This window comes from Candoia aspera, chromosome 2, assembly GCF_035149785.1.
Source record: "Candoia aspera isolate rCanAsp1 chromosome 2, rCanAsp1.hap2, whole genome shotgun sequence".
NCBI classification, from domain to species: domain Eukaryota; kingdom Metazoa; phylum Chordata; class Lepidosauria; order Squamata; family Boidae; genus Candoia; species Candoia aspera.
Genome location: NC_086154.1, coordinates 130,861,455 through 130,877,106, shown reverse-complemented (window position 1 = coordinate 130,877,106; position 15,652 = coordinate 130,861,455). Strand labels below are relative to the sequence as shown.

At 36.8% G+C, this 15,652-nt stretch overlaps 1 protein-coding gene across 2 annotated transcripts in view; it reads left to right on the top strand.

Moving 5' to 3' along the window:
* Positions 1 to 15,652, top strand: part of DIP2B (disco interacting protein 2 homolog B) — a 184,467-nt gene that overhangs the window by 148,119 nt on the left and 20,696 nt on the right. For both annotated transcript variants that reach the window (XM_063293623.1, XM_063293622.1), the window contains 12 exons: positions 1,098 to 1,295; positions 3,937 to 4,028; positions 4,513 to 4,623; positions 5,467 to 5,590; positions 6,864 to 6,973; positions 7,694 to 7,796; positions 8,860 to 8,924; positions 10,269 to 10,362; positions 10,821 to 10,940; positions 13,015 to 13,129; positions 14,174 to 14,313; positions 15,305 to 15,441. In XM_063293623.1, coding sequence (XP_063149693.1) covers positions 1,098 to 1,295; positions 3,937 to 4,028; positions 4,513 to 4,623; positions 5,467 to 5,590; positions 6,864 to 6,973; positions 7,694 to 7,796; positions 8,860 to 8,924; positions 10,269 to 10,362; positions 10,821 to 10,940; positions 13,015 to 13,129; positions 14,174 to 14,313; positions 15,305 to 15,441 — 1,409 coding nt within the window. The remainder of the gene's footprint in view (positions 1 to 1,097; positions 1,296 to 3,936; positions 4,029 to 4,512; positions 4,624 to 5,466; positions 5,591 to 6,863; positions 6,974 to 7,693; positions 7,797 to 8,859; positions 8,925 to 10,268; positions 10,363 to 10,820; positions 10,941 to 13,014; positions 13,130 to 14,173; positions 14,314 to 15,304; positions 15,442 to 15,652) is intronic.

Below are 15,652 nucleotides of genomic sequence, written 5' to 3'. Positions count from 1 at the left end.
ATGTTGTGACTATTATCAAATATCAGTGCATCTTAAGCTGCTTTTGCTCACTTTTGCATTTTTACTTTCAATCTTAAACTCCAATGATTAATTAAAAGTCTTTTCCTTGGCCTATATTGAGAAAAAATTATGAGATTCCCATCTCAGATCAACACAAGAACCCGGGTTAACCCCTTTACTAAGAATTCTATTCTGTTGTTTCTAATTGCTTGCCTGTTCTATGATAGGTGTACATGGAAGCTGTTGATTCCAATGCCAAGTTTATTTAAAAGGGTGTTTAATAGAGGATATGCCTTCCTTCATTGGATATAATACTGTTTTATCACATGATCTGAGCACAAAAGAGAAATGTCCTATAAAGACATTTCATATAGAATAAATCATCTTTGTAGGCCTAATTCCTTGAATTGAAATCACCTGGTATGTTTCTTTCTCTTGGATTGTAATAAAAGACATTTTGTCTACTATTTGTTTTCTATTAATATAAATAACTGTTCTTTGTTCCATCATCCACTCCCACTTCAGAATTTTCTGCCCTGTTGCTCTATGTCAGGAATAGCTTCTCTTTATTTCTCAAAATTGCAGTCTTATTTGTTTCTCTAAACACCATCCACTTTGTCCCTTTTTTCTGCCCTCTTCTTTCTTTGGTGTGTGTGTGTTTTTTAAATCAAGCCTGATCTTCTGATCTGTCTTGTTGATTGAGATTTGTAATTTTCTGGATATGAATTTTCACCTTGGTATTCTATATTGCATCTAGTACATGGTTCACACTATATAATTATGTAGTAGTAGCAAAAATAATAGTAGGTTTCTACCAAATGCAGTTGGATTAACAATATTGTTTTCTGTGTTTGAAAGCACACGCGTTTCCTATCTCCTATTGTGAGACATTTTTCCTTAGCAACAAATATATTCAGATTGCTTTGACCTTTAACAATAGTTTTGAAAACCCTAATTATTAGAATCATTGGAGGGGGAGAGTAGGGAATCCTTTGCATTGGTAACATAGGGAGATGTAGAATTTATTGGCATTTTTAGAACACAGTTCCATTTTGGGAATGGTTTTAACCTTCAATCAGGTGATGTTTTCTTTGTAGTTCCACAGCCAGATCCAAACCAGCCCAGGCCAGAGGGACGTCAGATGACACCTGTGAAGGGAGAACCTTTGGGTGTAGTTTGCAACTGGCCTCCTGCCTTAGAGGCAGCTCTGCAACGCTGGGGAACAACGCAGGCCAAATGCCCTTGTCTGACACCCCTGGATGTCTCTGGGAAACCTGTCTACACTTTGACGTATGGTGAGTTCCATAAGCTTGATGGTCTTCATATTTTACCATGCATATCTCTTTATCTGCCTTGCTTGATGCTTGCTTGCTTATTTATTTATTTATTGCTCACATTTATATGACCACCCATCTCACACAAGGCGATTCTGGGTGGCATACAACGATGAGATAAAAACAGTGAATAAAAACAGTCATTACAAAAAAGATAAAATGATTATTAAAATAATATTATCACAGAATTTTAAAATATACCAACCTCTTGGTCAGAGCAAGAATATCAGTCATAGTGGAACCGTCTAAGAATGTCTCCCGTTCCTAGAGACCCCCAGGCCTGACAACATAACCAGGTCTTGAGGGACTTCCTAAACAATAGCAGGGAAGGAACAAGGATATACAGATAGATATAATGCAAATTCTTTCCTGTTATTCATAGCTCGCTCTCTCCCTGCTTTTGTCTTGTTTTTGCCAGTTAACTATTTTTGAGTTTTGTTCATATGTTGTTGTTTAAACTTGTATGCTGCCCAACTCCCAATGATATTCAATAAATAAATATCAAATTTTGCTAGCTGAAGTAATGGCACATGAGCTTGCTCAGATCTGGATATAGGGAAGGACTGGGAATGTGCTGGGGAAAAACTATTCTGTGGGAATTTTCCAACACAGTGCATCAGCAGCTAGTCTATAAAGTAGTGCTTTGCCAGTCGGCATTTATTCTGCCCTGCGTGGACTTTAGGCTTTTGTTTAATGTACATAGCCTATATACATAATATATTATATATTATATTATATTATATTATATTATATTATATTATATTATATTATATTATATTATATTATATTATATTATATTATATTATATTATATTATATTATATTATATTATATTATATTATATTATATTATATTATATTATATTATATTATATTATATTATATTATATTATATTATATTATATTATATTATATTATATTATATTATATTATATTATATTATATTATATTATATTATATTATATTATATTATATTATATTATATTATATTATATTATATTATATTATATTATATTATATTATATTATATTATATTATATTATATTATATTATATTATATTATATTATATTATATTATATTATATTATATTATATTATATTATATTATATTATATTATATTATATTATATTATATTATATTATATTATATTATATTATATTATATTATATTATATTATATTATATTATATTATATTATATTATATTATATTATATTATATTATATTATATTATATTATATTATATTATATTATATTATATTATATTATATTATATTATATTATATTATATTATATTATATTATATTATATTATATTATAATTTATCAGTCAAATTTATATGGCCGCCCATCTCACCAAAGGTGACTCTGGGCATCGTACAATAACCCAATAAAACAGCACACATATAAAAACAATTATATAAATATATTAAAAAATCAATGTTAAAAATTAAATATTATTAAAATTAAAGTTAAAATATACAAACCCCAGGCATGGAGAGAGTAAGTATATCCACCTTGGTAATGGAGCCATCTAAACATGTCTCTGTTTCCCTGGGATCCCCAGGCCTGGTGACGTAACCAAGGTCTTGAGGGACTTAGGGAACATCAGAAGGGATGGAGCCAACCTAACCTCAGGACAGGTGGAGAATGTTCCACAAGGTGGGCACCGTGACAGAGAAGGCCCGCCTCCTGGGACCCACCAAATGTAGGTCCCTGGCAGATGGTAACCACAGCATGCCTTTTCTGCTAGATCTAATGGGACAGGCTGATGTAATCAGGGAAAGGCAAATTGGGCATTAAGTTTTACCAAGTAGTCAGGAAATCAATACAGCTTGGATACATAAAAAACAAGCAAGGTAATCCAAGCAAATGAGAACACCATTACTATTCTGTTCTGAAGATTTACATTGTGACACATTTGGATTTTAGTTTGGATAAAGCAAAAGCAGGACTGGTATTTTTGAGTATCATTGGGGAATACCATGGATAATATTGATATATTCTGTATCACTGGTGGAGCTGGTAACAGCCAAAGCATCTCTGTTTGCTGCTTTCTGCTCCACAGCAAGTAAAGCCTCATTTAGGGTGATTAGCAGCTATTACTCTTCTGCTGGCATTACAGTAAGAACACTGTTTTAAGAAAAGAAGCCCCATACATATCTTTGGTTGCTCAGAGTTACCACCATTGTAGGGTATATATTCCTGCCTCTCTAGGCTGTCAACCCCAATATTATTCACAGGACAACTTGATTTATTTGATTAAAATTTTCATCTGAGGCACTCATCTTCTTGGACCAAGGTAGATGACAATTAAGGACATGGCCTTTTCAGTGGTCCCATCCTGAACCATTCTGTGGTTGTCCCTTTTTATGGTGCTCAAGACATCATATGGAGATGTTGTTTTCTCATGTATTTACCAGGATTTAGTGTTTACTTAGCTGCTGAATTTAAATTTTGGGACTTTTTTCTCTTCATACTACAAACCATGTCAGAAATTATGGTTGAAATATAAATGTTCTTCTTGTAAATAATATTATGTGTGTGTTTGATGCTGATGTTGTGTTTGGTACTAACGTGTTGATTGCTTTTTCTCTTTATTCTAGGCAAGCTGTGGAGCAGAAGCCTTAAATTGGCATATACGCTACTGAATAAGCTGGGCACCAAAAATGAGCCTGTACTGAAACCTGGAGACAGGGTAAGATGCTTTATCTACTAACTGGCACTCCTTATGATAAACAACAGTGATGATTTGGCTGTACTGTACACCCAATCTCTTATAATTGGTAGAGCTTTTTATTTTTTTGTGAATAACTGTCATGAGTAAGGATGGCGAGCAGGGGGCTCCCATCCAGACTGTTAAGCGCATGCGTAGCACTGAGGAATTGTGCAGCCATTCAAAGAGACACAGATCGGGACCGCCTTAACCCTTGGGGGTTATATGTCTGGGTTTTCCCACACTTCTTCAGTTTGTTAGGATTCCTGTTATGTACTAGCAATAAAGCATTAGAGACCAGTTCCTTGTCTCAGCGTGTTTCCTGGTTGTTAGGACAATAACGTTGTGAAAGCTAATCATGTTCTTTGTTGAATGAAACCATCTGCTTTCACATTTAGGTGTAATGGTCAAAACATTAATGCTGTTTTCCCTTCTTTCTCTAACAAAGTATTTTTGTGAATCACAGGTAGCCCTTGTTTATCCCAACAATGACCCTGTCATGTTCATGGTGGCATTCTATGGTTGTTTGCTGGCCGAAGTCATCCCCGTGCCGATAGAGGTACCTCTAACCCGAAAGGTAATGTTGATTGATCATAAATGAGTGATAAGCTGTGAATATGAAATAAGAAACAATTCAAGCCGTTGCTCTTAGATGCACTTACATTCTTGCAGTTTCCAACAGTTGCTGCTTTGCTAAGTTCCCAGGCTTGCAGAGAGATGTCCAGGTGGTCCTCATTTCACAGCTATTATACAGACAAATTAAAATCATAAAACTATGGTATCTTTCTCTGTATGCTCATTCTGCATGCAGATACATAGCCAAGAATCTCATGGCTTCATTCTCATCAGAATTAAGCACTTCATTAAAAAAATAATAATGGGAGATTGCTGTCTCTTCTGCATTCCACTGAGTTTTATATGTAAGTTTTATTTATGTAGTCACATAAAGGGAGGGTAGATCCCTCAGTCACTGAAAACCTCAAATAAATCTTGTGATTCTTTAAAGTTTGACATTTTTACAAGTTTCAGTTTTAATAAAATTAAGATTGAATAGTGAAAAAAGACTCTTCCATAGCTACTATTAACTATTAAGCCAAAAGAAAAAAATTACTTAATTTGGGCAATAGTCTGAAAATCAGCTTTTCTTGAAACTTTTTCTTCTTCTTATAGAGATTGCAATTCAGATTACAAGCTGTATTTACTAGTGTCAAATTTTGGGCAATGTTCATCGTTTTCTGTGACTGATGTTATTTGAGTTTCAGACCACTGATGGATACATCTGAATATGTGCATTTGCTCAGCATTGCCAAAATGTTACTGTCCAATTACTAATATTTTACTAATGTATGAGTTTTGTGTGGTCAAAACTGGCACCGGTTACCAGTCTGCAAATCATAATTGTTCCCTTCCTTTTCTTCAGGATGCTGGTGGCCAGCAGATTGGCTTTCTGCTGGGTAGCTGTGGCATTGCTTTGGCCCTCACCACTGAAGTTTGCCTGAAGGGGCTGCCCAAAACACAAAATGGAGAAATTGTGCAATTCAAGGGTTTGTTATGTTACACTTATGATGCTTTATAGAAGAAAGCCAAAACAAACAAAAGGTTGATTTCTGCCTCAAGAAATGTATAATTTAACTTCAAAAATGGGGAAGGGAAAGACTGTGACAGTGGAATAAGGAATGAATGAAAGCAAACTTCGAGTACTATATTGTATATTAATTTATGAGACCAATTTTCTCATAGATTAAACTCATGTGACCATGAATGAAACATTTAGCCAGGGATGGGCATCTTGTGACCCCTCTCCTATTTTTGTTCTCCTAAACTATCTCAAATTTGGCAATTTTCGCTGACTTTCAGATGTGAATTTTGCTGGAGTTTCTTTAAAATAACAAAGAATGGGCTAAACCTTTGCTAGCCTGAACATATTTGTATTTTGCTGAAAATTTGCAACCTCCCCCCAATTGGGTAAAATTTCAACAGTTATGACCTCAGTGCACTGTATGTCCCCTGAAATTCTTGGAGGCTGAATATTAAAAAACATTAATAAAAGTGCAATCTCCATGGTTACCTACCTCTGCTTCTCCTCCAATTGTACAGTAAGTAATGTAATAAACCTTAATCTAGTTAATTGTAAGTCTACCTGACATAAGCAGGTCATGAATCCAACTGTCACAAAAATATTTGACATCTGTCTTTCCTCTAGCATGGCTACTGGAAATCACTAGATTGTTAGGTATCAAAAATTAGAACTACCTATACTCCCGCCGCTGAGCCCAGCAGCCGCAGTATCTTTCATAATGGGAATGAACTGCTGGGAACTCATTGTCTTGTTGCTCTGTGGCTTTGAACACAAAACAGTGAAGCTGTAAACGGCCTTATACATTGAAGTATCGCTTCATGCTATGAAAATAATACATTCTACTTATTTTATCTCAGTTTCACATATTTGTAAACAGTCAGCGCATAGCAACTTCGTCCGATAAAATTATGGCAAAATAGAAGAAAAAAGATCAGTTTAGCAGTTATTTCTATGCAAGGAGGGATTCTGAGAAATCTGCAGGTCTTCTGAGGCAGCCCTAACTTCATCATTCCTTTTGTGGTCCACAGTAATCTGTACTCAGACTATTTATTGTTATAGCCTATTTCCTTTTAAATTAACTTTTCATGAGGATTAGACATCTGGCACTAAAAAAAGGGGAGGGGGAGCTAAATTTGGGGTAGCAGGCTGCTCTGAACGAGCGAAATTCCATGATTTGCATTATAAGTGCATCCATAAAAGCTTGTGACCTAAAGTTTCAATTTCTTTTTTGGTTCTAGGTTGGCCAAGGCTCAAGTGGGTTGTTACAGATTCCAAGTACCTTTCCAAAACACCAAAGGATTGGCAGCCCAACATTTCAAATGCAGGGACCGAGCCGGCTTATATTGAGGTATATAAGGAAAGCAATTTGACAAAATAAAATATGTTACAGTTGTTAATACCTCTAGGCCATTGCAAATATTTTATGCAGCAGGTATAATGTGCCCTTCTTCTTGAAAATGTATGCTTTAAGATTAATTTAGATTTTGTTCATAATCTCAGCCCATGCTTCATTAGGAATTACAAACATGACACACACAGTTAAAAATTGAAACATGCTTTATCTGGAACAAGGAGTCAGAATTCAATAATTTTGAACACGCTCAGTATTTAGCATGTTTAAAATCAAGAATTGCATAACTTTCCAATATATCAGCTTTTGGTGTGCCTTATCTAGTTTTGGCTTTATGGGGGATTTATCTTTTGTTGAACTAGTAGCTAACTTTACAGTATAAATGAACTTCCTTCGTTTATAGAGGATTCCCTGCCTATTTTTTATCAGGTATACCTTTTCTATGTTGAGAATTGCAGAACCTTATGTCACAAATTTCCCACATTTATTTAGAACGGGGATGGTGTGGGGGAAGAAATCCAGGGTTACATTTTTTTCATTGTGACCAGCGCTGAGTGCTTGTGCAGGTGGACTCTCTAATACACAAGCACACATGCATGGTCATGGAAAGAGAGAAAGACCCACTGTCTGCATCTTTATGAATGATAATGTACATGTAGCCATATTGATCCCTGATACAGGATGCCTAATTGCTGATGTTGCTGTCCTTTTTTTCAGTATAAGACCAGCAAGGAGGGGAGTGTGATGGGTGTTACTGTGTCCCGAATTGCTCTCTTGTCTCATTGTCAAGCTCTGTCTCAGGCATGCAACTACTCTGAAGGTGAGTCCTGTGGTACTTCTTATACTAATATACAAGGATAAATAGTTTTCCTTAGAAGAGGAAGACAAATTGCTCTGGGAGTGTGTGAGCAGATAAAGTGAATGGACGAATGACGAAATATATATACACATACGTACATCCTGTTAAACCAAGGCTGATTCAAACTGCTAACCCCTAGAAATTCGATGCTTCATGCATGAAGAATCACTTGCAAATTATGGACTATTCATACTGCCAAATAAGTACACCACAATATGGAGGGATGCTCGTGTGATCCAGACTGTATGTATGAAAGATGCAGTCTCTTGAACATGTGGCATCAGCATAGTTCTTGTCGGCATAATCAGATATCCACATAAATTATTCTGGGAAACAGTTTTGAGCTGGTAGTAGTTGCCACATTTATTTTGATAAGGATATTTTCTTCTCACTAGACGTATTCCCTTCCCACCTCCCTCATTTCTAGCATGCTAAGTTAAAAAATATATGTTAGAGTACCATCCCTGCAAAATTCAAAGAAACTAAAATAGAACTTTGGTTATTTATAAATAAAATACTGTTTAACCTTTCCTATTGGGATCTCGAAGCCGCTTATTCTTTTTCCCCGTATCTGCCCAGACGAGCATATAAAAGTTTTCCTGGTCCCTGGTTGTCATTTCCACTGCAGGTAGTGCTAATTTCCCACTGAAATGTTCATTGAGGCTATATAGTTTCTCATGAGAAACGGCCACATAGGTATGCATGCCTAGCCACAATGATGGCAAAATAACAAAACATGCATTGTGATACCACAACGCAAGTTCCATCCCTTATGTCCTTGCATGGAGCTTCATGATGCAAGTATAAAAAGGTGGTGTTCGCATCACTTATCAAACCTTTGTCCCCTTTCTGGGAATGCTGATGAATAGCCAGTACAGGATCATTACCCAAATTCTTCATAGACATTGAAACCAAGAACAACTATAAGCTTTTTCATTTTTCTTCTGAATAAGAAGAGCCCAATTTTTGCAGCAGAGCTGTACATTTTGAATTTCAAAATTAAGGATTACTGTATTTGTTTTAGGTGAAACCATTGTGAATGTCCTGGATTTCAAGAAAGATGCAGGCTTGTGGCACAGCATGCTAACAGTGAGTCAGCCTTTTGAGGGGATGAACTGTGGCTTCTTTCCTGTGATAGTTTTCACAGGTTCCAGTAAAACTAGTCTTCGTGTTAAAAATGATGGGGCCTTTAAAAATGACATGACAGCAGTATCATGAAAAGTTGAAATGTGGATTTTGTAATTAATGCTTTCACTTAGAATAGGGATGGACAACGTTTTGGTGGTCCGAACACCACTTAACTTTTGTTTTTGAGATGGTGGTAGCCCCAGAGGGACCAAAGTAGTTCGAGCTACATCATATATGTGGAAAGGGGCTGAGATGTCCATTTTTACAGGTTTTAATGGGGCTAATTTGTTTTAATGTCATTAAACACGTTTTGGGGATCCCATTATGGTATTCATATCAGAAATCATTTTGATTGCTGACAGCAGTTTCCCCACCAAAAGGTGGTGGTATGGCTGGAGAAGCCTCCGAGGACCGTAGCAAACTGGTTCGGGGGCTGGAAGTGGCAATGGGCACTGGATTTGCCCACTTGTAACTTAGAATAAGATGTTTCTATTCCTTGAGGGTATAGTTCTTTCATTCTTTGTTATGTTTGTATCGTGATTTTCTGTGGAACAATGCTCAAGGAAGCTAGTAATCAGTAATATGATGAGCTATAATAAAACATGAAATAGCTACATCCCTACAAGCCAATCTGGGCAGAAGCATTGTCTAAATAATAAAGTCTTCCTCTGCACAAGAAGGGTGGTGGCAATTAGGTTAGCCAAAGCCTTTCTTAAATGTTTGGGAGCAATATTAGAAGGCAATCCCTCTGATTCTCACTAAAAAACTGAAAAGCCACTCTCAGGGTCCTGGTGCAGGTAGAGAATGTGGGCTTTCACATGACCTGATCCTATGGAATTTGTGCCAGGGAATATGGCAGTACCAAGTCAATCTGTTGTCACAGGGGAGTTGTTTTTTGTGTTTGATTGGTGCCAGTCTAGAGTCTGGCTGTAAACTCTGAGCTAGGAAATGTCATACTACAGCACACCTTACTGTGGCCAAACCTGACATTTCAACAAATGAGCAGCATACAAAGTAAAATTGTTTGGGGACCCAGCTTTTGAAATAATGAACCAAATCTGAACAGAACATTCTAATGATCAGGAAACATTGCTCCAGGTGAACCAATTGCACAAAAATTTTCAGGACTTTGTTTGTTCGTTTGTTTTTACCTTCCTGGGTGAACTTTTTTGTTCAGCTGGTAGGAAGGGAATAAGAAGTAATTTGTTTGAAAATGTATAGAAATACCAGAGTGCCACTATTTTTGATCTGTATCTTTTTTGTTGTTGTTTTGATAAAAGAATTAATTCTTTTTCTGTTTTTCAGAGTGTAATGAACAAGCTTCACACCATCAGCGTGCCCTATGCAGTGATGAAAACCTGCCCTCTTTCTTGGGCACAGAGGGTTCACACTCACAAAGGTATTGTGGGTATTGAATTGCATGATTGATTATCTGTAGTATTCTTAGCACCTGCAAAAATGAATGGGGCAGGTGTTATTTAAGAACTCCCAAGAGAACTCTAATCCTGCTCCGATTCCCTTATAGCCAGATGTTGTGGGGGGGGGAAAAACTGACAATACAATATAGAGGTGTTGAACTATGATGTTAAAAGCATATCACCAGGACATGTAATCCTTCTATATCACTGCTTTGGTTATCTCAGATTGCTGGCATTTTTTCATGCTAGTCTTAGATCCTTTTGATAAACAAATGTTCTCTTCCCAAGTCTGCTTTGAACTTGGTTCTAAAAAGTATCTATATATTAAACCTTTTCATTTGTTTTTCAGATTTGGAGAACACCCTTATGGATAGTTCTCATAAATATGCTTGTGTTTCTGTGTATTGATTTCTACTTTCTCTGCTCTCTGGATTTGCAGCAAAAGTAGCTTTGGTGAAATGTCGAGATTTGCACTGGGCCATGATGGCTCACCGGGACCAAAGAGATGTCAGCTTAAGTTCCCTACGGATGCTGATTGTAACTGATGGTGCTAACCCCTGTGAGTAGGCCTTGATTTTTATAGTATTGCCTAAATACTAGATAAACAGATTTTCTCCCTGAATTTCTTGGAACTCTGTATGGGTGAGAGGAGAAGAATTGGGTGTTGTATGGGTGAGAGGAGAAGGATTGGGCATTCACCAAGGAACAGACTGTATCATCCTTAAAATGTGTCTTTATTCTTCATTCTCCATTCCTTTCAAACTACAAAAACAGAAAGCCGAATGTGTGTTGAATAATTGCTTGCTTTTTTCACAGCCCTGATGCACAGGCTAATGTTTGTCATACTTTTTATTAAACAGTTTTAAATAATGTGTACTTGCATAGAACACTGAAATGCTGAATCTAATCCGGTAGTCCTTAGGTCTTTGAGCAAGGGTTTGGACTCATTTGCCTAAATGTCCCCATCAGTACTAAGGCCTTCTGATTCTATATCTGAGCTTTTTTGTATGTGTGTGCATGTGGAGGATTTCTAACCTGCCTTTCCTGAGTGTTCAGGGCAGTTGGTATCATTAAAGCCAACATTCAGAGCATTAATATATTTTAAGTAACTTGCGCGTAATAAATAGGTTAGGTGTTCATGCTGCTGCTTCTTGCTGGGAAATCCTTGTGAGGTCCAGCAGCCAAACTGTATAGACTATTTGGCCGTGATAAGTCACGTTGCCGGGGGTGCACCACGAGGAGGCTAGTCTACATTGCACCCCTCAGAAGGTTCCCTGGCTCCCTGCAAGAACTGCATCATCTCGAGGGCACTGCTGTCCAATGCCTAAAGGATCTAGATATCCAGCCATAGGCTTAGTTACCTTAGTCACTGCTCATACATGACTTAATTTATTCATAATTTTGTTTATCATTTGTATTGTGTGTTTTTAAAATAATTTATTGTCCCAATGTTCTATATTTTATACTATATAGATATAGATATAGTTTTTGTGGTTTTTATGCAGCAATGCTGCATTCTGCTATGCCATATGAAATTTAAAAAATAAATAAAATAGGTTAGGTTGCTGTGTATACAAAGTTCACTTTTGCTAGAAATAGGAATGTGAAATGGCAGTCACCACTGTCCCTGAAGCAGGTTTTTACCTTTCCTTTTTCAAAGAAGAGTTAAATGGTATGCTGAATGGTACCAGCAAAGTTGTAAAATAAACGATGGAGAGATAAAAGCACTTCAGCCTCAGATTGTGGATATCTTGCATTCTACTTCCAGTCCTCAGTGAAATAATCAAAGTTTGTGCAGAATTCATATGAGAATTGTATCATAAAAGGAGAAGGGTGGAAATATTCCCCTAAAAGGAATTTTAAAAACCAATGGGCCACCTAAGCGGAGGAAGCACAAGGACCTAACTGTGTTTGAACTGCTCACAAGGAATGATCCAAAGGTCTTTGAAAGAAATGAGCAACAGATTTTCATAGGATTCCTGGTGCTCAGGGGCTTAATGGATTGTCTGGCCAGATGGTGCTAGGAAGAAGCAAGGTTTGAATGCAGTTATGATTTCTGGATCAAGTGGAGGCAGGGAGACTGCAACAGGGAAATGTGTGTCCATCTTCTGAGGCAGGATGCAACCTTTTATTTGAAATAGTATTTTATAGTTCACAAAGAATCTGCAAAAGCTTCTAACTGTGCAAGCTATTATTCAGAACTGCATTATACATTTAGAATTAAAATTAGTTCTGGTAATTTCTTTTTGGATGCTGGGAAAAAAATATCCAAACAGGTGGGAGGTTATTTTCATTTTGCATTGCATAATCCAGCATTGTAATTTTATTTCTGCAGGCTTTTATTAAGCTTTGTGCGTAGTTGATCTACGGGCAAGCCCTCTGCAAATGATGATGTAAGATGCTCGACGTTCAGGTCTACATTACAGCGTTGTAATTAAATGAAGCAGTTTAATTTTAGAAAGAGGCACTCTATTATGGCACTTACACATATATGCAGTTTATTAAATCTTTTAGAAAACAAATTACATTTAGAGGTCTTATAAATAGCAGTTATCATGGCTTTCAAAGTAGCTTTTGTGTTTCTGCTGTCAAGCCCTAATTCACTATTTCTAACAAGAATAATTGCTTTCCAGGGTCTGTGTCCTCGTGTGATGCTTTCTTGAGTCTATTCCAGAACCATGGGCTTAAACCAGAGGCAATATGTCCTTGTGCTACATCTCCTGAAGCAATGACTGTGGCAATTCGGAGGTAAAATTGTATCTTGTTTTCCAGACAGTTTCCATTATATGTTGAAGAGACACTATGAATTTACAATTTTTTTTTCATATCATTTCTTACCTGGCATTTCAGAAGCTAAAATTAGATTGATTTCTTGAACAGCTACTTCACTAACTATTAAGTAACTGTGATCTTCTGTTCATATGACAAATAGTTCTAACATATTTATGATCTATGCATCCATATTGAACATTGAAGACAAATGAAAGCATTCTGATGGGGAACAAAATACAATGAATGAAAAGTATTCCTGGTTTTTTAAATGAATATATGGTATTGCACAACTAAAAAAAATTCTCTGTTTTTTCTGTTTTCTTTGCTATTTTTTGTTTTACACTGGCAACACATCACACATGCTGGCTTATATCATCCAGAATGTATAAGTATTATTCTGGGGGGAGGGGGGAGTCCAGTTATCCATATCTGTGATAATCTGTTTCATGCTGTAATTTAATTTAAAGATGATAACAGATATTTGTCATCTTACATTCTGCTCATAAAATTAATTTTCTCACAGTCCAGCAAGTGATTACAATTTTTCCTACCATTACCTAATAGCAAATATTTAATAGAATTGGGTTTCCTACATGAATTTATACACAGGAGGTGCTATAGCCATCATGTTATGGAGTTTATTGTTTATTGTGTCAGTCCCCTTTCCAAATACTTGGCTCTGGTGGGTATTGTAACACTCAGATGACTAGGAAAGCCTGGTTATCTGAAAATAACTTCAGAATGATGGACTCCAGCAGTGTCCCGCACATCACATAATAGTGTAGGGATAAGAGTAAGTGAGAGAGGTTCAACTTTTTTTCCTGTAGGATCTCAAGCTCCAGCAAGTGGATTCAGATACAAAATAGTGGCTTAAAAGGTGGAGACAGATGCAAAATTAGTACCTTTGTTGCAGCTTCTGTAAATAATTGGGAGTTGGATACATCCAGTGATTTACTGACAGATTCTGATTCACCTTTTGTCCAGCTCTGTTGTTATAGCAGCATCTCCCATTCTTTTCAGACCTGGTGTTCCTGGGGCACCTTTGCCTGGAAGAGCTATCTTATCAATGAACGGCCTGAGCTATGGTGTCATTCGTGTAAATACAGAAGATAAAAATTCTGCTCTCACCATACAGGATGTTGGTCATGTTATGCCAGGTGGTAAGTGTCCTTGGGGTGGAAAGGTACAGAATGTGACAGGGCTCTCAGATTGCTTCCTTCAAGAGATGAGCTCCATTTGGATCCTCCTGCCCCTGAACTGTTTGCACTCCAGGGGCTCCTTTTAAGAACTACAATTTAACTTAAAGAATTGATATCTAAACTTACCTTATTTTCTTTTCCCTTCCCTTCTTTTTTGCATGTGTGCATCTGGGCATGCATGGTGTCTTTTGGAATGTAGAGTTTAGATTGTAGATTTGAGCAGGCACTACCTTTTTTCTATTAGTTTTGTGTGAGCCATTTTAAGAGCCTTTTTGGTTGAAGAGCAAAGGAAATGTATGCTTAGATAAATGAATAGCAGGAGAAGAGCATCCATAACGTCTAGCACATAGCTTACTTTGCTTCTGCTGGAGTCCCAGCTGCTATGTATAATCCTTTGCTGTTGCACTCTTGAGCCTTTGCATACTGACAACAGATCTCTTCATCTACTTGGAGATTCAAGTCATTTGAGGCTTATTTAATTCATTGTGTTAGAAAATGGGACACTGTGTTTGCCTAACCTTTCTTCTGCTTAGCGTTCACATTACCTTGTTTTCAGGGCCCTGTTGGTCCTTCCCATACACTTGCAACTAATTCTCCATCTCCCCCCTTCCTACTCTGTGCTTGCAGAAGGCTGGAAGCCAAAAAATATGCAGACTAAGCGAAATAGCTTTTGTATGAACAGAATTCTGGAAGCAGACTTTTTCAGGAGGAAAAAGAAATGTCTCGAATGTTTTAAGCAGCAAATACAACTGTGGGCACTGACACTCTGATCTAAACATGCTGTTTGCTTTTTAAAATAAAAGACAACCATATTGTGCATTAAATCCTTGGAATGCATTCAGCTGCCATTGTATTTCATTTCCTGTCTTCTGAGTATCGTCTGTGTTTTCAGCTAAAGTCTTGTCCTTGTGTCAGGTCAGGACTTCCAATAATAGCATGTGATTTGTTCTAGGAATGATGTGTATCGTGAAGCCGGATGGCTCCCCTCAGCTTTGCAAGACAGATGAGATTGGTGAAATCTGTGTTAGCTCCAGAACAGGAGGGATGATGTACTATGGTCTGACTGGAGTAACCAAGAACACATTTGAGGTACTTAAATTGTTTATTCTGTTTTGACCTGGATTATATCTGGTTTTGTTCAGCTAGCTGTTTGGAATAGGTCAGTTGTATTGCTAATTTGCAGCATTGAAAGATAATGTTTTCCTGAAGCTGTCTCTGAACTGAGATTTCAAGTGGAGGCAACCTGCCATCTACCTGTGCTCTCAACAGCTAAATTATACCAGCTTAATTTTTACTATTT